General features: G+C 37.9%; 1 protein-coding gene across 1 annotated transcript in view; it reads left to right on the forward strand.

Annotated features, from left to right (window-relative positions):
- Positions 1-495: 495 nt before the first annotated feature.
- XPO4 (exportin 4) overlaps positions 496-25,206 on the forward strand; it is a 137,465-nt gene continuing 112,754 nt past the window's right edge. Inside the window, exon 1 of the mRNA XM_044668972.1 lies at positions 496-609. Within this exon, the coding sequence (XP_044524907.1) occupies positions 541-609 (69 nt within the window). The 5' untranslated portion in view covers positions 496-540. The remainder of the gene's footprint in view (positions 610-25,206) is intronic.

Genomic DNA, 25,206 nt, shown 5'->3' on the forward strand with positions numbered 1-25,206 from the left:
GGAAGAGTGTGAATGGGGAAGGGGATGAGTAGAGAAGAAAGGGGGACTGTCAGGGGTACAGGAGAGATAGTGGGAACCTGACGAAGGTGGGGTTGTGTAATCCCGCGCTCCGGGAAGGACAGATTGGCAGAGAGCTCGAGGCCCAACTTGGCCTCCGGGGGTGTCCGCATGCGCCGGGCCCGCCATGGGTTACACCAGCCGAGGGCTGAGCCCTGGGACGTCCGGAGAAGGGGTACGGGCGACGCCTCCTTCGGCGTCCCAGACGCAGCCACCCTGGGGCCTGGGTACCGGGGGAAGACGGGGTCGACGCTACTCCCATTCTTCACCTTTTGGAGTTCGGTCTCCAGCTCCCGTGGGCTAGGGCGCGAGGCCGGACCCCAGGAGGCAAAAAAAGAGCGGTGCCCGCGGTGGCGGCGGTCGCGGCCGCGGCTGCGACTGGCTCCCGAGCCGCGCGTGAGGTAGCCGGGACCCCGCCGCGATTGGCCGGCTGCGGCGCCCGCTCCCACAATGCAGCGCATGGCGCGTCATTGAAGAGAGACCATGATGGCGGCGGCGCTGGGGCCCCCAGAAGTGATCGCTCAGCTGGAGAACGCGGCCAAAGTTCTGATGGTGAGGGCGCCGCGCCCCTGCCCCCCAGCCCCGGGCGGCCCTGGTCGCCCCCCCTTCCCAGGCCTAGCTCCCCGCATCGGCCCCGTTGACTCCCTTCGGGGATCCCGGGGAGCCCCAGAGAAGGCGGCGGTGGCGGCGTGGCGCAGGACCCCACTCCATTGCCCCTCTGTGCTCCCCTGGAGCCCAGACCCTCTTCCCCGCGCCACCTCGCTGCCCGGGCCGGCGCAGGGACACGGGAGGTTGTCTCGGCCCGGCGCTCAGCTAGCCCCATGCCTTGCCCGTATCAAGGGCTCGCTGCCCGCCTTGGCCGGCGTCGGGAACCAGGGGCTCGGGGTGGTGGCTCTTGGGGATCCGTGGGGTCTGAAGAGGCGCCCTCTTGCTCCAAGGAGAAGCTAGTGGGTGGAGGGAAGTCGCCGACCATATGGTGTGAGCTGCCCACATTTTCCATATAGGTCGGGATCCCCAAGCGCGTTTTCCCAAGTGCAGCTACTTCGTGGCTGCAGTGCACAGCACGTGGAAGGGAGGGAGAAGAGAACCCCTTGGGGCCAAGGTCACCGGGACCAAATTTTGGTCTTGCACCAAGCCTCTGTGTATAACGTCTGTTTGGAGAGGATGTACCCCCGTCTGACCTCCAGCTTCACCCCTCATCTTCCCCCTCCCCCCAGCTTGCCCCAGGTTGGTTAGTTAGTTGCCCAGAAAGGTTGGTAGGGTCGAGTTAAAGGGCAGCGGGCGGAGGAGGAAAGGAAGGATGGGGAGAGGAGCTCTACAAAAACTTACATGCTGCTTCAATATTGCTTTTCTAACTTCTGACTTCCGTGTTTGACGTTAAAGTTTTTGGAAGTTGAAGTTTGGGCTCTGGGTGAGGTGTGATTTTAAATTTAAATTTTATTGGGGGTGGGTACCTGCTATAGTCAAAAATCTGTGAAGCATTTCTTTTCGTTCTCTGCTTGTTTTTGATCCCTGAGAGGCTCTTGTTCCTGCATGAAATGTATGGTTTGACTATCAATTACTCAACTCTTCAACTAAATTTCACAGGACAGTAATTTTTACAGGGACATTTGAACCGTGGGTGGATGATGCTTTGGGGGAGGAGGAGGTAACCTACATATTCTTTATAACAGTGGCTATTACCTCCCACTTAGAGAAGTATAAAAAAAAGGGTTTTTGCAAGTACTTTTTTCTCTATCTTGAAATGAAAAGAGTAGCATCTTTGTTGAGACTGTCAGACAATACTGCTTCGTTCCAGTATTCAGAAAATAATTTTTTAATCGTGCAAATAAGGGCAAACATTAACAGCTATAGAAGTAGATATTTTTGGTAAATAACATTAGTAGTCCTTGTCTACAGCTAGTCAGAAAAATAGAATTTGCTTTGTTGGTACTCTTTCCTCCGTTTTATTTTTACAAAACCACTTTTTTGGGTACTTTGCTATTTCTTCCACTCTCCCATATGAATTATAATAAAAAAATATAAACAACATTGCTCAGTAAAACAGATTCTTACATTGGTCCTCATCTCTAGCAGAAAGTGGGTTATGTGATTTATATCTAGCCTTGTGGTCTCATAGTTTATTATTGCATTAGTCAGAGTTCAAAAATCTTTCTAAAATTTTTTTCTTTAATGTTATTGTAAATTGTTCTAGTTCTCTTCATCCTATTTGATCATAGAGGCCTTTTCATTTTACTCTAAAACTCAGCATTCATATAACAGAATTTGTTTATGTATTTTCCAGTAGGCTCTAAACCAGGTTGATGATTATTCCGAAAATTGAATTTATATTGTATTCCATTTGGAGAGAATCTTTTATGCCCTGGGATCAGCAGAGGTAGATTTTTGGGAAATAACTAATAAAAACATTAAAATAATTTCTCCCAGTTATGTCTTTTTTTTCCAATTTGAATGAAGAAAGACAGCTTGTTAATGGATAGAAAGCCTCAGGCAGAAATACCTGGTTCATGTCTTCCTTTGACCTATTACTGATTCTGGAACCCAGCAAGCCATTTAATCATTCAATGTCCCAGCAACTCCACAAGACTAAGTTGCAGAGAATGTTTTGATTTGCTTTGATAGTATGTCTCTCCCAGATACATAATTTGTTTTCACATTTATTAGACCTGAAGAAAATCCATATATTGAAAATGGCTCTTAAGAGTAATGAATGGGCTCATTATTGACCATCAACTTTATAAAGTTTTTTTTTTTGGTTCATTTATTCATTAAAAAATCACAGGTATAACCCATTACAAAATGGGAAATGTTTGGTTTTGCCTCAGCTAATGTATAGGGACTTTTTGACACAGTCTATATTTAGTGCCTAATATTTTTAGTGTGGATATGTTTTTAATGTGATCAATAGTGTTAACACCTGGAGATTGGTCACCAGTTGTTAAGGTTTTTTGTTTTGTTTGTTTCTTTGTTTGTTTGTTTGTTATATTTCAATTCAGAAAACTCTTTACTAGGGTATAGAGTAAATGGTGATTATAGCTAACAAAGGATCATAGGGATCATAGATTTTAGAGCCAGAAGGGACCTCATAGGCAATCTAGGCCAGCCAGATCTTGATTCCCACAGAGGCGACTTGCCCACGGTTATTTTTCAGGGTTTTTTTGGTCATGTCCAACACTTCTTCATGACCCAATTATTTGGGGCGGGGTGGGGGTTCTTGGCAAAGATACTGGAGCAGTTTGTCATTTCCTTCTCCAGCTGGTTTTATAGATGAGGAAACTGAGGCAGAGTTCAGTGCCTTGCAGAACTAAGAAGTATCTGAGGCCAAATTTGTACTCAGGAAGATGAGTCTTTTTCAGTGATTCCAGATTATACACTATTCGCTATTCCACCTAGCTGCCCAGCCCAAGGTTATTGAGATTAAGTGCTTTACACTATTTGCTTCTGTGCTTTATCATCTCATTCACTAACTCTGGGAAGTAAGTAGTAAGGTATTATTCTCACTACTCTGCATTTGTATAGACTGAGCCTCTTAAGCTGTTTTTTTTTTGTTCTTTTTTTTTTTTTTTTTTTTTTTTTTTTAAAACCCTTAACTTCTGTGTATTGACTTTTGGGTGGAAGAGTGGTAAGGGTAGGCAATGGGAGTCAAGTGACTTGCCCAGGGTCACACAGCTGGGAAGTGTCAGAGGTCGAATTTGAACCTAGGACCTCCCGTCTCTAGACCTGGCTCTCAATCCACTGAGCTACCCAGCTGCCCCCCTCTTAAGCTGTTAAATAATTATTTGCCCAGGTTTACTGTGTGTCTGAGGTTAGTTGTTGTTGTTGTTGTTGTTGTTTTTAAATCCTTACCTTCTGTTTTAGAATAAGATTCTAAGGCAGAAGAGGGCTTAGGGCTAGGTTATGGTGTTAAGTGACTTGGTCCAGTTCCTACAGTCAGGGAGTGTCTGAGGTCAAATTTGAACCCAAGCTCACATGACTTGAGGCCCACTCTACCCACTGTGCTACCTAGCTGTCCCTTGAATCCACCTTCTTGACTTTGGGCTATATCTGCCTGGGTGGAGAATCCACAACAAAGTAAAGAATCTCTAGAAATATTGGACTGAATGATCTATACTCAGATAATCAAATGGATTAGTGATCTCTTTCCTACCTACCCTTTATGTGCTACTTTGTCCATATCCTGTTTGTTACTGGGGACCTACCCAGGGCCTGCTGCTGGTGGTTCTTAGTTTCTCCTTACCTTACCAGTAGAGCATTCAGGCTGTCCCACCTGTCTCCCACCAAAAGAGCCTGAAAAGGGTCTCTGTCAGCAAACACTTGATTTATCTGTCAAATGGAGAGAAGTAGCTTCAAAAAGCAATATATTTAGAATATAAATTTTTGTGAAAAATTTAAGAAAGATGATAGAAGATTGTGAGCAGTATTGCCTCATAACCTTGAGAATTAACTTTATATTCAGCAACAGATTATAGCAATAGAATTAACTTTATAGTTCAAAATGGCATCTGTGTGTAGTCTAGTTCAGGATGAGGAATAATTTATTTTTCTTTAATGCGAGCAGTAAGAAACTTTTTTAAAATTTAAATTTCAAGTCTTTAAGGGAAAAATCTATTTTTTATTTCTCCTATCTTCCTCTTCCATTCCACAACTGAAAAAGAAACGCAAACTCCTTTAACAAATATTCATAGTAAAGCAAAACAGATTGGCCATGTTCAAAAAACATGTTTGCATATATATGCACATATGCCTCAATTTGTACCTTAACCATAGATTATGGGAAATGGTGATTCTGTTTTATTGACGAGTTCTTTAATCTTCAGAGTTGTTTGTTGTATAAACCATTCCCTGTTATAGTCAATTCATTCAAACAAGTCTTCCCAGGTTTCTTTTAAGTAATTCCTTTCATCATTTCTTATAGCACAATTATATTCCATTTCATTCACATAGCTTTATTTAACCCATTTCTAGTACGTGGGCACCTCCATAGTTTCTAGTTTTTTGCCACCACAAAAAGATACCATAAATATTTTTATATGTGGGTCTTTTTCTTTTTTTCTTTGATCTATTTGGGACTGGGAAGATTGTATTGCCCTTTACAATACTAGGGAAGGTATTTGGGTTAGACTTTAAGGGAAATGATGAGTTTCATTTCCGACATTAAATTTAAGATGTATGCCTCTAGGTGGACAGACCTGCTTTCAAATCTAGCTTCTAACACTTATTAGCTGTGTGACCCTGGGCAAATCATTTAATCTCTGTTTTCCTCAGTTTCCTTATCTGTAAAATGGGGAAAATAATAGCTTCTACTTCCTAGAGTTGTTGTGAGGATAAAATGATATAATTGTAAAGTGCTCAGTACAGTGTTTATATAAATATTGACTTATATTCTTACTGGATGTTTAGTTTGAGGTGTTGAAAAGTTGAAGATTCAAGATTAGAATTCATCAGAGAGGTCGGAAAAGGAATATGACATGGCATATGTTGTCACACCTCATTTATTTAACTTACATGCAGAGTGCATCATAGGAAATACTAGGGTGGACTTCTCAAAAGTAGAAATTAAGGTTGCTGGGAGAAAAATCAACAATCTCAGATATGCAGACAATACCACTCTGATCCCAAAAAATGAAGAAGAAATAAGAAAACCTCTTGATAGTGAAAGAAGAGAGTGTAAAAGTTGGCTTGAAGTTTAACATTAAAAAAAAAAACAACAGCCAAAAAAAAACTAAGATCTTGGCAACTTGTCCTTATCACTTCCTGGAAAATGGAGGAAAAAGAAATGCAAGTAGTGTTGGAATTTTTATTCCTGGATTCAAAGATCACCAAAGACTTATGGTGATTGCCATCATGAAATTGAGAGAAGTTTGTTCCTTGAAAGAAAAGCTATGGCAAATATAGTCAGCATACTAAAAAGTAGAGACATCAATTTGTTGGCAAAGGTCCTAATAGTCAAAACTATGGTTTTTCCAGTAGGAATGTATGGCAATGAGAGTTGGACTATAAAGAAAGCTGAGCACTGCTCTGAGCACTTTAGAATTGTAGTACTAGAGAAGACTTAAATTTTTTTTTTTAAATTTAAATTTTATTGTTATGAAAACATACTTCCACATTGGTCATTGTAAGAGCAAACTCATTCAAAACCCAAATCCCAAATAAAGCCGTAAGTACACTGATGTGAAAGATGACTACAACCTTTCTCTGGAAGTGGAAAGCATTCCCAGTCATAAGTATTTCAGGATTGTTGCATTGCATTGCTGAGATTAGCCAAGTTTTCACAGATAATCATTGTAATATTGCTGTTATTGTTTATAGTGTTCCCAGTTCTATTTATTTATCTCTGCATCAATTCCCTTAGATCAGTGATTCCCAAAGTGGGCGCTACTGCCCCCTGGTGGGTGCTGCAGCTATCCAGGGGGCGGCGATGGCCACAGGTGCATTTATCTTTCCTATTAATTGCTATTAAAATTTAAAAAAAATTAATTTCCAGGGGGCTAAGTAATATTTTTTCTGGAAAGGAGGTAGTAGGCCAAAAAAGTTTGGGAACCACTGCCTTAGGTCTTTCCAGCTTTTTCAGAAAACATCTTGCTTATCATTTTGTATAGCCCAATAATAGTATTCTGTCTCCAACCTGTACCACATTTTTTTCAGCCATTCCCCAATTGATAGACATCCCCTCAATTTCCAATTCTTTGCCACTACAGAAAGAACAGCTATAATATTTTTGTATAAGTAGATCCTTTCCTCTTTACTATCTTTTTGGGATACAGACTCAGTAGTAGTATAGCCCTTTGGCATAGTTCCAAATTGCCCTCCAGAATGGTTGGATCAGTTTATAACTCCACCAATAATGCATTAATGTCCCCATTTTGCCACATCCCCTCCAACATTTACTGCTTTCCTTTTTTGCCATATTGGCCAGTCTGATAGATATGAGGTAGTAACACAGTGTTGTTTTTTTGCATTTCTCTAATCAGGAGTGATTTAGGGGGCAGCTGGGTGGCTCAGTGGATTGAGAGCCAGGCCTAGAGACAGGAGGTCCTGGGTTCAAATGTGACCTCAGACACTTCCCAGCTGTGTGACTCTGGGCAAGTCACTTAACCACCATTGCCTAGCCCTTACTACTCTTCTGCCTTACCAATATCAAGTATTGATTCTAAGAGGGAAGGTAAGGACTTTTAAAAAAAAAGTGATTTTAGAATATTTTTCCTTATGATTATTGATGGATTTAAGTTCTTCATCTGAAAATTGCTTGTTTGTATACTTTGACCATTTTTCAATTGGGAAATGCCTTGTATTCTTCTAAATTTAACTTAGTTCTCTGTGATTTGAGTAATTAGATAGTTACAACTTTATCAGAGACATTTGTTATAAAAAAATTTTCTCAGTTTATTTCCTTCTGGTTTACATTAGTTTTGTTTGTACAAAATCTTTTAAATTTAATCAAAATTATTCATTTTACATCTTATAATACTCTCTCGTTTGGTCATAAATTCTTCCCTTCTCCAAAGTTCTGCTAGTTAGACCATTCTGTGTTCCCCTAATTTAGTTATGATATCACTCTTTTTTTTTCTTTTTTTTTTCCTTTAGAATATTTTTCCATGGTTAGATGATTCATTATCTCTCCCCCACCTCTTTCTTTCCCCCTCGCGAAGTCAACAAGCAGTTCCATTGGGTTATACGTGTATTTCCATGTTATTCATATCAGCGGTAGAGTGGGTATCACTCTTTATATCTAAATCATATATCCATTTTGACCTTATCTTGGCATAGAGCAGTGATTCCCAAAGTGGGCGCCCCCCCCCCCGCCCCCTGGTGGGTGCTGCCGCAATCCAGGGGAGCGGTGATGGCCACAGGTGCATTTGCAAAAGGAGATCATCCCTACAGCTTATCCTGAAATATGGGCTGTAATTCAAAAGTTCTTAATTGCATTTCCTTCATATTTAGTGGAATTTGGATTCAGTGCGGTAACCAATTTATTAACCAAAAAAAAGAAACCAATTGCAAATAGTCGCAGTGATTTAAGATTACTGCTGACGAAAATAGAGCTGAGGATTACTAAACTGGTAGCAGCACACCAGGTTCATCCTTCTCGTTAAGATGATTTTGAATGTTTTAACTTTTTTTGTATCATTCTATTCTTAGTTCAATAAATATTTTCATAATTTCAAAGTTCAATATTTCTAATTTACACCTTTCTTTACTATATTTTACCAAAAAGGTAGAAACATTAATACATATCTTTCCTATTAATTGCTATTAAAATAAAAAAAATTAACTTCTAGATGGCGCTAAGTAATATTTTTTCTGGAAAGGGGGTGGTAGGCCAAAAAAGTTTGGGAACCACTGGTATAGAGTGTGAGATATTGGTCTATACCAGTGATGGTGAAACTATGGCATGAGTGCCAAAGTTGGCATGCAGAGCACTATCTATGGTCACATGGTCTCCCTCCTTCTCCACCCCCAGAGTTCATTACTAGAAAGGCAGAGAGACTTGGACAGAGCTATTTCCTTCTCTTCTTCTTGCACCTGATTACATTGTTCACATTCCCTGCCCCCCAGCCCAATGGGAGCATACAGGGGGTGAGATGGGCAGCTCATGGGTGGGAGAGCTGGATAAGGAGCAGAGTGCTTGTGCCTTTCCCCTCCCTCTCTCTACACAAACTGAAGACATTTCTTACTTTATCTGCCTCTCCACCCAGCAGCCCAATGAGAGTGTTTCCTTCCTCCCCTGTGTGGGTTAAGGGTAGGGGCAGGGTGTACCCAACACTCAGTGGGAGGAGAAGTATGGCACTCAGTCGGGGGGGGGGGCAGGGGGCACTCCATCTCTAAAAGGTTCACTATCACTGGTTTATACTTAGCTTCTGCCATATTGTTTTCCAATTTTCTCAGCAGTTTTTGTTAAATAGTGATTTCTTATTCCAAAAGCTGAAGTCTTTGGGTTTATCAAACACTAGGTTGCTAAGGTCATTTACCTCTAATCTATTCCATTGATCTATCATTCTATTTTTTAGCCAGTACTATGATTGTTTTGATGATTGCTGATTTATAGTACAATTTAAAATCTGATACTGTTAGGCCACCTTCCTTCATTTTTTTCCCATTATTTCCCTTGATATTCTTGGCCCTTTGTTCTTCTAGATGAATTTTGTTATTTTTTTTAGTTCTATAAAATAATTATTTGGTAGTTTGATTGGTATGGCACTGAATAAATAAATTGAGATAGAATTGTTATTTTTATTAAATTCAACTTGCCCATGAGCAATTATTTTTTTTCCCAAATTCTCTAGATATGTTTTTTTGTGTGTGAAAAGTGTTTTGTATTTGTGCTCATATAATTCCCATGTTTGCCTTGGCAAGTAGATTCCCAGGTATTTTATATTGTTTAGAGTGATTTTAAATGGAATTGCTTTTTCTAAATCTTGCTGCTGGACTTTGTTGATAATATGTAGAAATGCTGATAATTTATGTGGATTTATTTTGTATCCTGCAACTTTACTAAGTTACTGATTATTTTAACTAGTTTTTTAGTTGATTCTCTAAGTGTTCCATCTGCAAAGAATGATAGTTTAGTTTCCTCACTGCCTACTTTAATTCTTTCAATTTCTTTTTCTTTCCTTATTGCTAAAGCTAGCATTTCTAATACAATATTAAATAATAGTGGTGATAATGTGCATCCTTGCTTCACACTATCTTATTGAGAAGGCTTCTAACTTATCCCTATTGCAGATAATACTTGCTGTAGGTTTTGTGTAGATAATACTTCATCATTTTAAGGAATGACCCATTCTTATGCTTTCTAGTGTTTTTAATAGAATAGAGAAGATTTTTGAGAGTTCCTTCGATGGCAAGGAGATGAAATCAGTCAATACTTAAATTAATTCAAACTATTAACTGAAAGGTTAAATACTAAAGCTTAAAAACCTTGTCCACATAATGAGAAGATTTGGAAAAGACCTTGATGTTGGGAAAGATTGAAGGCAAAGGAGAAGGGGACAACAGAGGATAAGATGGATAGATAATGTCACAAAAGCAAAGACCATTAGCTTAGACAGACTTCAGGAAATAGTGGAAAATAGAAGGGCTTGGTGTGTATTTAGAAAATGAAGAATCAGATAGGACTGAAAAACAATAGAAAGGTTGGATCAGCAAGATTTGAGACTCTTCAGCATAGAAATGGTAAATTTAATCTCTGGAAACTGATGAAATCACCAGGTAAAGGGGGGGGGGGAGGAGAGAGAGAGAGAGAGAACGAACACACGCTAGCTTAGGACAGTGTATCTCTAAATTTAGAAGGTGTGATCTGGAGGAAGAGAACTTAAGAGAGAAGAGAATATCAAAGAGGAGAGAATGATCAGCAGTGTCAAAGTCTACAGAGAAGTGAAGGAGAAGGAGGACTGAGCAAAGACCGTTGGATTTGGCAACTAGATAATAAATTTGGAAAGAGAAATTTTGATAGATGATAAGGTCAGAAGCTAGATTGTAATGGGTTAAGAAGAGAGTGAGAAGAAAGGAAATGGAGACATCCATTCTGAGGAGTTTAACAATAAAAGACAGAAGAGAAATATAGGACAATAGTTGTCCACATGGAAGTTTCAAGTGAGGGATTTTTGAAGATGAGGGAAACATGTTGGATATGTTTGTAGGCAATAGAGAAGAGCCAGTAGACAGGGAGAGATTGAAAATAAGTCAGAGTGGGAATAATAGGCTTTAAAGCTAAATATTTTACTTAAAATTGAGTAATAGATAAAACGTTAAGTTACCTTTGTTAACATTTGTTCTTAGTTGTGAATAGATATTAAATGTAAAACATAATTTTTAAGTCAAAAATTTTTCTGCAAATGTTCTTCTATTGTTGATTTGGGGTTTTAATTCATTAGTTGAAGAAATTCAAAGTATTTGTCTTGAATTTTCCTTATGATTTTTAGCTTTTAGAGTGTCAAGATTTTAAATGTTTTGTTATTCATAGCTGTAATTTACTATTTAGAATAGTGCAAGTCACTCATGATGTTCACCAATTTTATAATGTCATTACTTTATCACTGGGAGAAATAACAGCGCAGGTGTTTGGATTCCAAAAGACTGGGTTGGAACAGTGTCCGAAAATAAGTGGGACAGTTTATTTTTCTGAGCCTCAGTTTTATCTGTGCAATAGGGATTATGATACCCGAATTATGTACTTAACAGGATTGTTGTAAGGATAAAATGATATAATGTGTAAAAAGCTATATAAATGTAAAATGCTGTGTAAATATAGCTATAATTTTTATAAACTTGTAAAGGTTGGGACTAAACCTGTGATTTCTTTGGCACAGGAAACTCAAAGATGAGGTAACTCCTGTGTACTTGTGCATCTTGGAAGTCTGTAATTGGTAGACTTAAAAAGTTCCCTAGAACATTGAGAGATTAAGTGACTTGCCCAAGGTCACAGAGCCAGTCTGTGTTAGGGGTGAGACTTGAACCTAAGTCTTCTTGGCTTCACAGCTAGGTTCTCTGTCCTTGGGGCCTCACAGACATTATTATGTCCTTTTTTTTTTTTACCCTTACTTTCTGTCTTAGTAACCACTCTAAGACAGAAAGGCAAAAGCTTGGCAATTGGGGTGAAGTGATTTATCCAGAGGTACATGGCTAGTCCAGATCTAAGGTCAAATTTGAACCCAGGTCCTCCCAACTCTAGGCCTAGTACTTTATCCATTGTGCTACCTAGATGCTCCATTATTATATACTTGTAGGAACAAAATGGAAATACTTCAGTTTTGTCAGTTAGTTTATAACCATGATGTAGCTTCACATTAATAAAGCCAAGTTCTCATTATGGAGGATTTTTTGTTGTTAAAAAAAGATAACATTTATGTAGTGCCTACTGTGTGTTTAGGCACTGTACTAAATGCGTTAACAATTATTGTTGCATTTGATCCTCACAACACTATTATCTTCATTTTACAGATGAAGAAATTGAGGTAAACAAGTTAAGTGACTTATCCAGGATCACACACTACTAGTAAAGTGTCTGAGACTGGATTTGAACTTCAGGTCCTTCCCAACTCCACTGGGCTACTTAGCTACTGTTATGATGAGTATATTATGTTTTTAATATTTGTTGGAAATAGAATAGGAAAAAGAGGGAAATGTTGTGCATATACACATAATCACCCTTTACCTTTATATACATTTTCTCATTAATTTGTATCATGTTGTCAGTTTTGAATTGTTTAAGTATTTTGGGCGAAGGTTTGTGGTAGGTTGGCCTGGGAAATTTGTAATTGCCCCTTGTTAAACAAAATAAATTTGATGGTCATTCATGCCACCTTTCCCCTTCTATTGACCAAAGTCAATATAATATTGATTTTCTTCCTCTGATCACTTAACACTGTTTTGCATTTTTCTTTTTAATTTTTTAAAATTAATTTTTAATGATAACTTATTTTTACATTACCAAAATTTCTCCCTTCTCAGAGAGCCATATAACAACTTAACATGTTTTTAAAAGAAGAAAAAAAGGAAGAATTTTAAAAATGCCAATGAATATATCAAAAAGTCTAAAAATAATACATAATTTTCCACTCCATGGACCTTCTGCTTCTGCAAAAGAGTAGGAGATGTCTTCTCATACTTTTTTAAGCCTAGACTTGTTCTTTGTAATTTTGTGTATATTGTTTTCTTAGCTCTGCTTACTTCTGCATATATTCTCTATTCATATCTTTCCATGTTTCTTTTCTATCCAATATGTTGAGCATTTCTTACAGTACAATAATATTCTATTACATTCATGTATCACAGTCTATTTAACCATTCCCCAATGAGTGGATATTCACATTGTCTCCATTTCGTGGCTACCACAAAAAGTGCTGCTAAGGCTATTTTACTGTATATGGGGACTTTCTTATTAGTAACCCTTTTTGGAATACATGGCTACTAGTTGGAAGTAATCTCTGGGTCAAAGGATAGTCACTTTATTTCCATAATTTCACATTGTTTTCCAAAATGGTTGTATTGATTCACAGTTCTGCTTACAGTACAGAGATTTTCACACAATCCCCATCAACACTAGTTATTTCAATTTTTTGTCATCTTTACCAGTTCAAGTTGGTGTGAGTTAAAATCTGAGTGTTGTTTTGTTTTAATTTTTCTCATTTGGAGCGTTCTTTCAAATGATTGTTAATCAATTGCAATTCTTTTATGCACTAGAATTTACTCATATCTTTCCCTTATTAAGGAATGGCTTTTGGGTCATATATGTATATTTGCATACCTATATGTACAGGTAAGTGTGTATATATGTCTATGTTCACACATGTGATTAAAAGCCATTCCCGAAAAAATAAGCAAAGCATATAAGCAAACTTTAGCACTCAAAAAGAAGTGAGTATGCATATATGAGGGTGAATAACCTGTATATCTTGGATACTGAACCCTTACAAAGAAATTTGATAGCAAAGATTCTTTGCCTCCTTTTGACCATTTCCTTTTGTAACTTAGATGCATTAACTAATTTTGTGAAATGTTTTGTACTTTTTGAATGGACTTATGTGATAATTGTGTTTTATAGTTTTCTGAGGGCCTCTTCCCTCCCCCCTTAACATGTTATATATAAAGTTTGCTTTGCCTCATGTGATTTGTGCAAATTAATTGCTCATTTTAAATCTTATTCTACAAATATTTATTAGGTTTATACCCTCTATATGAATATGTGCTAGGAACTTCTACTTCCTCCTGTAATATAGGTGACATAAAGTTAGATTCTTGATCATAAGTAATTCTTTTCATTATGGAAAGGTGTACTGTACAAGGAAAAACATTTGTGGTAATATTAACCAAATTAACAAAGCATTGTTAGTATGGATTGTTTGAGAATGGTAATAGCTACTGTTGTATTGAATCCTTTATTATGATGGAATTTGCCCACATCATGGATTCTTTTCATTTCAGGGCATAAAGCAAAACTAACCTTTCCCATCTCTACCCTCTTCACCTTCCCCCTATTCTCCCCCAGCCCTTCCCTCTTCCCCCCTGCAGTCGAACTACAGGAATCCAGAAGAAATGAAAAAGTGAAGAAAATCACAAATATAGAAGATAGTTGGCAAAAAAAAAAACCATGCCCTTCAGTGAAGAAGAATATAACCCTCTTTGGTCCAGAACCTATTAATAATTTTCTGTAAAATTAACCTTTCTGATATAAGGACCTTGTTTATCTGCTTTTCCTTGGCAAACTTCAGCACTTCCTAGGGTATAGCAGACAAATGATTGTGGTATTACAGCTGATACATTAGGAAATGAAACCAAATACTAAAGGAGAAAATAGTAAAACACAATTACTACAAAGCATATGCTGCCCTCTTTAGTACAAAAAGTCAAATACGATATTAGTGGTCTTTGAAGACATCACTTTATTACAGTATAGTACAATAGTTCCTGTTCATAATAATGACCGTTAGCCATCAATAAGGAGTTACATCAATTTCAGTATATTCTTTTTAAGCAGACAAAGAAGTATGTAATAATTTTTTTCTTCAATCAGTAACTAATTTTTTTTTTTACTTATTTACATTGGAATCACTTTCTAAAAACTCTTCTTGCCTAAAATTCTTCCTTTTAAGAAAGAAAAATTTAGGAAAAACTTAACCAGAAAAAAATGAACACAACTAATAGTACATCATTCTACATCTATAATGCCTCCCTCCTTTCATCTGCCCCCACCCCCTTCTTTACCAAGAGATGGGAAACTTATTTTCTCTTGAACCAGACTTAAGTCATGTCAACAATTTTAGTTCTGCAGTGTTTTCATTTATATTTTTGTTGTATTGCCTGTATCTACTCATCAGTGCATCAGTCATGCATGTATATATGCTTTTATTATGTTTTTCTGAAAGGAATTTTTGCATCTCCTAGCTCAGTGATGGTGAAGTTTTTAGAGATGGAGTGCTGGACCCTACTCACCCAGAGATCATGTGCCTTGGGTTCCCCCTCAACACACACATATGTTAGGTATTCCCTTACTCCCCACCCCCACCCCATCCCACACAGGGGAGGGAGAAAGCGCTCCCATTAGGCTACTGGGTGGAGGGATAGAGGAAGTGAGGAATGTCCTCAGCAAGTGTAGAGAGGAGGAGGGGAGTGTCCCAGTTGCTCCGCTCTGCCACCTAAGCTGCCAGTCTTACCCCCTGTGTGCTCCCATTGGGCTACTGGGAGGAAAGGTGTGGGGGATGGGAAAAAATGTCATCAGGCACTGTGGAGGTCGGGAAGGGAGCAGTTCTGTCTGACTCTTTTCTGCCTTTCCTAGTAACCAACTCCGGGGATAGGAGGGGGAAAGTGACTGAGTGCCCACAGAGAGATCTCTGCATGCCATCTTTGGCTCTTGTGCCATAGGTTTGCCATCACTGCCCTAGGCTAAGCTTGGTCATTATCATCAACTGACAATGGTCAATTTTGTTTGATTGTTGTTTTTTTATTGTTATTTATTGGACATATTGTTTTCTTGTCAGCTTAATTCACTTTGCATTCATGTAAATGTTCCCATGTCTTTATGAATTCTTTTCATTTTTCTTCTACCACAATAATAGTCTATTACATTTTGTTTAGTCATTCTCCCATATAGTGGGTACTGTGGAGATTAAAATTAACATACCAAAATACTAAATCTTATATTTATAAATAGGTACTAACCTGCTTGCTCCCAGGAACCAAAGAGAAAGAGGGAGGAGTTATAGCCAACTATAAAACAATGTGACCATGCAAATGTGGAGGCGCAGGAGAGATTAAAGGGAATTTTGGGAAAACTAAGGGACTTATGGGGGATAAAGTCCAAGATTGAAAATGTCCAGTTATACATACCCCCCTGTGATCCTTTGGGAGACCAGTCTCCCCAATGGATCATAAAAATATAATCAACATATAAATTGCAATAATTTGTGGATAAAAGGAGAAAAAAAGAACAATCAATGATTGCTACAATAGCATACATAAAAGTATACATTCCAAACAAATGCTTTTAACCCCCCAATAGTTCAAATTCACACCCCAAAGTTCAATTCTGGATCTTCTTGATGCAGTATGTGGTCTCTGCAGGCATCTTCATGGCACCTTCTCCAAACAGGTTCTTTGTCAGGATTCTGGGAGGTAGCAAATTTCTTATCTTAAAATTTCCTAAATTCAAATCAAAGTTCACAACAATAATAAAGTTCCCCCTGAAGTGGATAATAACACAGGGGTCACTCAGGGATACATGGCTGAGTTATAAGGTATATGAATCAATTGCAAAAGAAATCAAAAACAAAAAAATCCACATAAAAGAGAAAAAAGAACTTGTGGATGAAATAGAAAATGTCAAAGACTTATATCTAAAAAAAATCTAAGTAAAAGAAAAATAAAATTATAACAGGTCCTTGAATCAGGGCCCAATTAAAGTGATTTAAGTAATTATGCGCTTACCCAATCAATAGCCAGGACTGTAGAAAGTTTGCCACACTTATAAAAGAGAGAAAAGGGACTAGATTATAGGAGCCAGAATGGTAGCCAGGATGAGGTGTTTGGATAGAATGTGGTTCAGAGGAAGTCCTGCGTCTTAACATATAGTAAGCACTGCAACCTCGAACCCCAAACAAGTTCAAGTCCTCTTGTCTTGGCTCAAAATTGCATCAATCCCACTGGGATTGGTTGGTCTTTTTGACCTTCTGTTTGATTTACACTATGCAGGTTGGCTTTGTGCTTCTTTAGCACTGTGTAGTGACTCTTTAAATATTCTTCTGGAATCAAACAGAATCATTAAGCAAAGTCCCATAATTATTTAAACAATCAATGGCATTATTCTATAGTTTAAAGCCTTTTGGGTTATGCATTAATATTAGAAAAAATGTATTTTAAACTTATATTATTGCAAATTTAAAAAAAGATTAATATTGATAATGCATTCAAGTATAAAAATGAGAGAAAAAAGAAAAATCAAAACTATTGCACATACAAGGGGGAAAAAATAAAAGAATGTTTAAAAAATCAAAAACATATAGCTTAGAATCAGTGAAAGGTTTCTCACCTAAAAAATGAGATCCAGTTTCCTTTTTAAACTTGGCCATGAACTACCGTGAATGCAAATTATTTTTACAGAATAACAGATTTATAAAGACAATAACATAGTAGATAATGTACATTCAAATAAAGTATGGAATTCCTAAAATTCACAATAGCAAACAAACCCATTATTATATAGGATTCACATGGGTTTATAGATAGCCACTTGCTCTGTAATGTTTAAAAAAATCTATACTTGTCACATTCTACAGGTATAGCAAATCTTTTAACCTTGGTAATTGCTGATGAAAACCTATTTGGGTTTAAAACATCACCAAGATTTTTAGATCCTTCTGGTGGGAAAGTAAATTAAACTAAAAAGTTAAAATACCATGCATGCAGGATCTCTTTTTGGCTTACTGCTGTAAGAGGGAGATTTTTAGGTATTTTATAAATATATGTTTAAAGTGTGGCCGCCAGGAATCAACAATTCAGATTGATTCCATAATTAAAATAGACCCAAGTCAGCATCCAGTTTAAGGCAGTTTATTTACAATTAGGAAGGTAAATGTAAGTAATTAGGGAGAGGGACAGGCTGGTCCAGGCCTGGAGAGGCCTGGACAGAGAGAGAAGGTTAAAAGGCTAATTAAACTAGGTTACAAGCCACAAGACTTTAGAAATCAGAGAGGCTATAAGCCTACTTAAGGCAGAGTTTGGAAATGCCTAGGTAGGCCAAGGAAGTCAGCCTAATTTACCCACGTGACAATTCAGAGTAGAAACTGCCTGAGGTCGCAGCCGAGCACCTTCAGCACCAAGTCCAAAGCCCTAACTCCTGAACTCCTTCCACTCCTCAACTCCCTTTACCAGGTTGTAACCCACGTATTTAAAGAGATAGCGTCTCTTGTCATTTCCGGTGGGCCACCTCTAATTCAAGTGGACCAATGGCAGCCTCTACACTGCTTTGGACTGCCGAAAGGGCAATCCCTTGTTCTTGATTTGATACTTATTGTCACCTGTGGTTAACTTACCTCCACTTCCCCTTTTCAGGGAGGTGGGGATGATATAATCTAGATTGTCATGTGTGATTAAATTATCTCCACTCTCCTGAGGGAGGTGGGGATGGTGAAATCTAGATGCCCCTGGTAAATAGATTTTTGACTATGAATGGGTTAGAGTTAATTTCATTTACACACTGCTTTATATATATGAAAACCTTCCATTCAGAAGGTATCTAAAGTCATTTCTAAAGACCCCTTATAAAATTACAATTTAAATTCTTAAGTCATTATATTCTCCAAGGTTGTATAAGCAGCATGTGACCTTGGTAGTTAAGATGGCAAATCTAGGATTTATAAGACTTATGGGCTTTTTACAACTTAAAAAAATTTCTTTGTGTAAGATGTTCATGATATGTTGTTCAGTAAAATCATAGGGAAACGGTACAGATAAAGAATCATATAACAGAATAGATATTAATTAGATTAATACAGATGAACTTAAAAAATTTAAACCTTAAGGAAATCAGCAAATACAGTAATATAAGCAAATGACCAGTTATAAGTAGTGTAGTCAAAAAAATCCTTTTTACCAATCCCAAAAGGCTTGTTTATTATCTTGAGGGAAAAAGCTGAAAATAATTAGCAAGCAATAAACTTTCAGATCTCTCTCTCTTTTTTTTTTTTTAAACCCTTGTACTTCGGTGTATTGTCTCATAGGTGGAAGAGTGGTAAGGGTGGGCAATGGGGGTCAAGTGACTTGCCCAGGGTCACACAGCTGGGAAGTGGCTGAGGCCGGGTTTGAACCTAGGACCTCCTTTCTCTAGGCCTGACTCTCACTCCACTGAGCTACCCAGCTGCCCCTCAGATCTCTTTTTAAGGTTATTTCCCCTCCTACACAGAAATCAACCATTCAGATTTCATTTGTCAGAGCTCTGAATTTTGTCATAGAGTAAATTTTGCACAGAGCATATTGTGCATGACCCTCCTTATGGATATGGGTAAACCAAAAAGCCAAAGGGGCGTGATGAGATGAATTTCTCCTGAATCTTAAGATTAGTCAAGCTCCCAGCTGCAAGGTATTCAATCAGCACAAAACCCCCCTGGAAAAGAATTAAGCAGTTCCAAATTGTACTTTGTAATTTTACCAACTCAAACTATTGTTTCAGAGTTTCAAGCAGGCTTTAAAATAGCATTATTCCAAAAAAAACCCAAAAAACACTGAATAGAAGTTTGTTTGCAGATTAAGCACAAAAAGGTAAAATCTTGCTGGAGAACAATAGGGTATTTGCATATGAGAGAACTGGACAAAAGGTAGACAAAAATCCCCAAAACTTCTGCTTCAAATCTACTGATTTAGTCTCTCTGCCCTCAAAAGAAAAAAAATGCAGAGAAGTCTCCTTCCTGTAAGGAAAAAAAATCCTGAGTTGCAAGTCTCTCAGCCAGGAGTCCAGGATCAGTTTAAGACTTTGTCTTAAAAAATGGTAGCACAGGCTGGAAAAGCCACATGGGGGCGGGGAAGGGATTGGAGTTCTCACCAGTCCATTGGAAAAAAGCAGTGTGGATTGGCAGGCTGCAGGCTGGGTGAGGAACAGTGAGGAACTCTGGCTCAAGCAGATGGGTGTGAAAAGGCAGAAGCAGTGAAAGCAGGTTGGCTGGCAGGCAGAGAGTCTGTAGTGGCAGAGATGGGGTGAAAGTAGATGAACTGAGTGGCCAGCGAAGAAAAAAAAACCATAGGAGCATAGGGCGAAAAAGGGAAACCCTAGCTCTCAACACTCATGCCGGGTGGGTGGAGTCTGGACAAACTAAATAATTTTACTTAAAATCTCTCTTAAATATTTGAGAATTCTATCCCTTCATGGTAAGCCATAACGTGGAGACTAACTAAAAGGTACTAACCAGCTCACTCCCAGGAACCAAAGAGAAAGAGGGAGGAGTGACAGCCAACTATAAAACAATAACATGACCAAGCAAACTGGAGGCACAGGAGAGATTAAAGGGAATTTTGGGAAAACTAAGGGACTTAAGGGGGATGAAGTCCAAGGTTCAAAATTTCCATTTATACAGTACCCACCTTATTTCTCAGTATTGACTATGCCCCAAAACCTAACTGATGGTATATTTGGATATTTGGGACCTGCATCAAAGGGTATGAAGAGTATAGTAACCTTTCTTCCAAAATTTCATTGTTTTTATAGAATGGTTGAATCAGTTCCGAGTTTCATGAGAATATTAGTGGTCTTGTTTTCCTGCAGCCTTTTTGTCTGTTGTCTTTTATCATCTTTTCCAGTTTGGTGTCAGGTCATTCTTCAAGGGCTTGATTTGTATTTCTTTTGCTATTGGTGATTTAGAACTTTCTTTTATAGAGTTATTTGTTTTGTTAAATTTATATTTCTTGGAGAATGTTTATGTTTTTAATCATTTAACTATTGGAAATATTTGACTGTTTAACTATTGGAGATAGTTGATGTTAAGATTTTTCCCCAGTGAAAATGTTCTCTTACTTAAAACTGGTTTTGTATATGCAAAATCTTTAAAATTTTATGTAATCAAAATTGCCTATTTTTTAATGATCATCTCTGTCATGTATTTAATTACAAATTCTGACCTAGTCATAGATGTAAGGTACATCCTTCTGTCTTGCTTAAAAAAAATTTAAACTTTTAAAAACCCCACAAATTTTAATTGACATTTAAGAGGGAAAAAGTCAATACAACTGATCAGTACATTGAAAATTTATGAAAACATGTGTAATATGTACTTCCTGTGTATCTTTCACCTCCATGAAGGGGTAGATTGAGGACTCATTTCTCTTCATTTGAGTCCTACTTCATCTTTATAGTTTTGTTACATTTGTTATTGCTTAGTTGTGTTTGACTCTTTGTGACCCAATGGGCTTTTCTTGGCAAAGATAGTGGAGGGGTTTGCCCTTTTTTTCAAGCAAATGGAAGCTAAGTGACTTGCTCAGGGTGTATAGATAGTATCTGATGCTGGATTTGAACCCAGGTCTTCCTGGCTTTAGGCTGCTTCAGTGCTCTATCCACTGAGCCATCTAACTGCCTCATGTTAAATTTACTTTTGGCTTTTTTTGGAATGTTCTTTCATTTAATATTGTTGTTGGCTCTCTTTGCTACTTCCTTTAGTGATCTCATCAGCTCCAATGGATTAAATTATCTTTAGGCAGGAGATTCTCAGATTTATTTATGCCTATTGGATATATTTACTGGATATTCTCTGGACATCTTAAACAACATAACCAAAGTCAGCACAACTGATCAGTACATTGAAAAATTCTGAAAACGTGCAGCGTGTAATATCTATGTATCTTCCAACTCTATGAAAGGGATAGAGTGAGGATGTCTTCTCATATCTCTTCATTTGAATCCTACTTTGTTGTTATAATTTTGTAAAATTTGTTGTGTACAGTATATCTTTTTTTGTGGCTCTTCTTACTTTGCTTGCATCAGTTCATATTGATCTTTCTATCTTCTCTATTCATTAGACATACTTTCTTACAACAGAGTAATATTCCATTACATTCATGCACCACAGTTTGGTTAGCCACCCCCCTAATTGATAGGCATCTACTTTGTTTCTAATTTTTAGCTAGGAAAAAAATGCTGCTATATTATAGAGTATATGGGGATTTTTTCCCTTATAAATGGCTTTCTTGGGTTATAAGTATGGTAATGGAGGCCCTTATTTTGCCTGGTATGGATATTTTAGTCACGTTATTTGTATGATTCCAAATTGCTTTCCAAAATGGTTATACCACTTCATAGATCCATCAACATTGTAGTGTGCCTAATTTCCCACAATTCCTTCAACATTGATTGCTGCCATTTTTTGTCATTTTTGCTAATTTGTAGGGTATGAGGTGAAACTTCAAGGCTGTTTTGCTGTATAAATCTCACTGATTCAAATTGGGAATGAGGAAAACCAGTCTGAATTCTGTTGTAAATATTGCCTAAAATAATTCTTTGGAAAGTGAGACTAGGTGAGAATGATTATTAACAAATTGATTATTTAAGAGGTGCTTCTGAAATACCTCAAAATAATTTTTTAACAGTTTAATCATTTCCAGAAATCATTTACATTTTCAATTAGCTTTACTTTTGCCATTTTGTTCAGTTAGATTACCCTAAGAGATGCTGAGAGGTGATTTTGTAAGCTACTTTGGGAAGGTGGGGAGTGGTGGGTGGTATAGAGGGGATTTTGGAAAAATCTAAATTTTATTATGGGAAGGGAAATACAAGCAAATAACATCTGGTGATGGTAGTGACAAAACCATATATCATTTAGGAAAATTTTAACCTTTCAGTGTCCCAAGCAAATCTCTAAGACTTATTTGTTGCAGGGTAGATCCTGATTTGTACTGGTAAAAGCAATTTCTTTCTTTGGGATGAAATGAAATCACAGATCCAGGGCATGTTATCATTACTTTCTGACAATATACTTCTGTTTTCTGTTTGCCACACCCTTTTAGGAACCCTCATAGTAGAAGAGATTTTCACAAACCCAGCATTTCCTTTGACCCAAGCACAAAGTCTGAATGTTGATCGCTAGTTTGTTAACCATGGGATAGTTTTCAGGGTTGGAAGGGACTTTCAGAGGCCTTTAGTTAAACCCATTTCAGTTTAGGTAGTGGAAAGTTCTCAGTTTGATATCAGAAAAGCCTGCTTCACATACTTGTTGTTACTATAACCCTAAGCAGGTCACAATCTCTCAGCTTCAGTTTCCTCACCTATCAGATTGGGATGGTAGCACCTGTCTTACCAGGGTTGTTGTGAGGATCTAATGAAATAATATATGTAAAGCATTTTGCACATCTTTTAGATGCTGTACAAGTGTCACTTATTTTTAATAATTTTACTTTTACCTAATCTGATGATTAGATCACAATAATAAAGCTATAATCAGATTACAATAAGAAAGCATGAAGGCAATTATAGTAGTAAAATTAAAATAGTATTTCAGCAGTAAAGCAGTAAGAGAATTATATAAATAAGCAATTATAGAAATATAGTCAGTTTACCAGCTTTTTCCTTCAAGAAAATTCCAACCTGGGAATATTCAGTTATGTACCTTGAAGGTATTATTTTCCAGAAGAACAATGTCACATTATGTATCCACCCATTTTCAGGTTGATCTGGGCTTTAACTGAACTACTTAAACAAGCTAAGCTCCATAGTTTGTAAAACCTAGATCCAAATTTGTATATGATCATAAAGGTGCCCAGGTCTTAAAATCATGACTTAGTTGCCCTCTTTTATAAGAGGCAGGTTTTTCCTTTGACAAAGTACACAACATGTATTAGATGATCTCCTTAAAGCTTTCCAAAGTTTCATTTAGTTAACATTCAAACTGGCTAGCTCATTTATTGACCTGTTACTGTGGTTCAGATAGGGTGAATGGGAGCCAGTGATATAAGATTTCCCAGGATATCCAACTTATGATGCCCACTTAAGTCATTAAAGGGAACAGTTGGTTAGGTAACCTTTCTGTGATGCATTAGAGAACCAAGGATAGGGCATTTGTCTAATTATTCCCCACATGATTGCATATCTGTTTAAGATTGTCATTAAGTTTGCAATTTATATGTTAAGGTAGGCTAGATAAAGCTATAACTCAATTTTAATAGTTGGGGCAGGTTCCTTGGTAACAGTGGAATTGAAAACAGGACTAAAGCTGATTCTTTCATCCAGAAAACTTGCAACCAGCAAAACAGTTCATTGAGAACTTGAACTTTGTTTTCTAATTTCTCCTCAGCTGTTGGCATTGCCTCAATCCACTAGTTACTATCCACTTTCCCTACTGAAAGGGACCATGACTTATTATAACCTATTTGTTGAATCATTTTCCATTTGATTTTTTTTTTTACCCCATTGACCCTGCCCCATATCCTCGTCCCTCTCATGTCCAGACTGACGGAATAACCTTCTGATTGGTCTCTTTCTCATCTTTCCTCTCTAAGCTGCCAAAGTGATCTTCCTAAAATGTAGGTCTGACTATATCACCCTCCTATTTAATAAACTCTACTGGCTCCTTATTTCCTCTAAAATCAAATGTAAAATCATTTGCTTGGCTTTTAATGATCTTTATATCCGTCTGTTTCCTACTTTTCCAGTCTTCTACCTTATTCCCCTCCAATGTATTCTTTGATCAAAGCACCCTGGCCTTCTTGTGGTAGTTCCTTGCCCCAAATACTCAAAACTCCTTGTTTTTCACTATCTCCCATTCTTAGAATGATTTCCCTAATCATCTCTACATCCAGGCTTTAAATTTCAGCTAAAATCTCACTTTCTGCAGGTATCCTTTCTCAGCCCTTCATCTTAGTGTCTTCCCTTTGTTGAATATCTCCAATTTATCATGTGTGTGTTTTCAGTCTACTTACTTTCTGTGAGCTAGTCTTGTACCCCACCTCAGCCCCTCATAAAGATGGTTATATCCTTGATCTTGCCATTACTCCCCCAAATCCACCACCTCATTGTTCAGAAATTCATACAACTGGGGGCAGCTAGGTAGCTCAGTGGATTGAGAGTCAGGCCTAGAGACAAGAGGTCCTAGGTTCAAATCTGGCCTCAGCCACTTCCCAGCTGTGTGACCCTGGGCAAGTCACTTGACCCCCATTGCCCACCCTTACCACTCTTCCACCAGGGAGCCAATACACAGAAGTTAAGGGTTTTAAAAAAAAATTCATACAACTCTTCTAATTGTATCCACTAAAGATTTGTTATACAACCCCAACTGGGCCCTTACTGCCTCTAGGTATAGTAATGACTTACTCATCAACTCACTCTCCACAGTGGCCTTTCCAAATCTTTGCATCCTTCCTCAAACCTCTGATGGCTCTCCTCCCACTTTCTTAGTTGAGAACATTGCCTCATATTTTACAGAAAATTTTTGAGGCTGAGGCCAAGGAAGCCATGAGCTCCCTTGTCTACCTTCTTCAGATCCCATCACTCAGAATCCCATCTATTTCCTTCACCTCTGTTTCCTATTATGAAGTGACCTTATTCCTTATGAAGGCTAATCCCTCTGCCTTTCCTTCCTTCCTCCCTTCCTTCTTCCTTCCTCCCTTCCTCCCTTCCTTCCTTCCTTCTTCCTTCCTCCCTTCCTCCCTTCCTTCTTCCTTCCTCCCTTCCTCCCTTCCTTC

The sequence above is a fragment of the Gracilinanus agilis genome, chromosome 3, assembly GCF_016433145.1.
Source record: "Gracilinanus agilis isolate LMUSP501 chromosome 3, AgileGrace, whole genome shotgun sequence".
In the NCBI taxonomy this organism is placed as follows: domain Eukaryota; kingdom Metazoa; phylum Chordata; class Mammalia; order Didelphimorphia; family Didelphidae; genus Gracilinanus; species Gracilinanus agilis.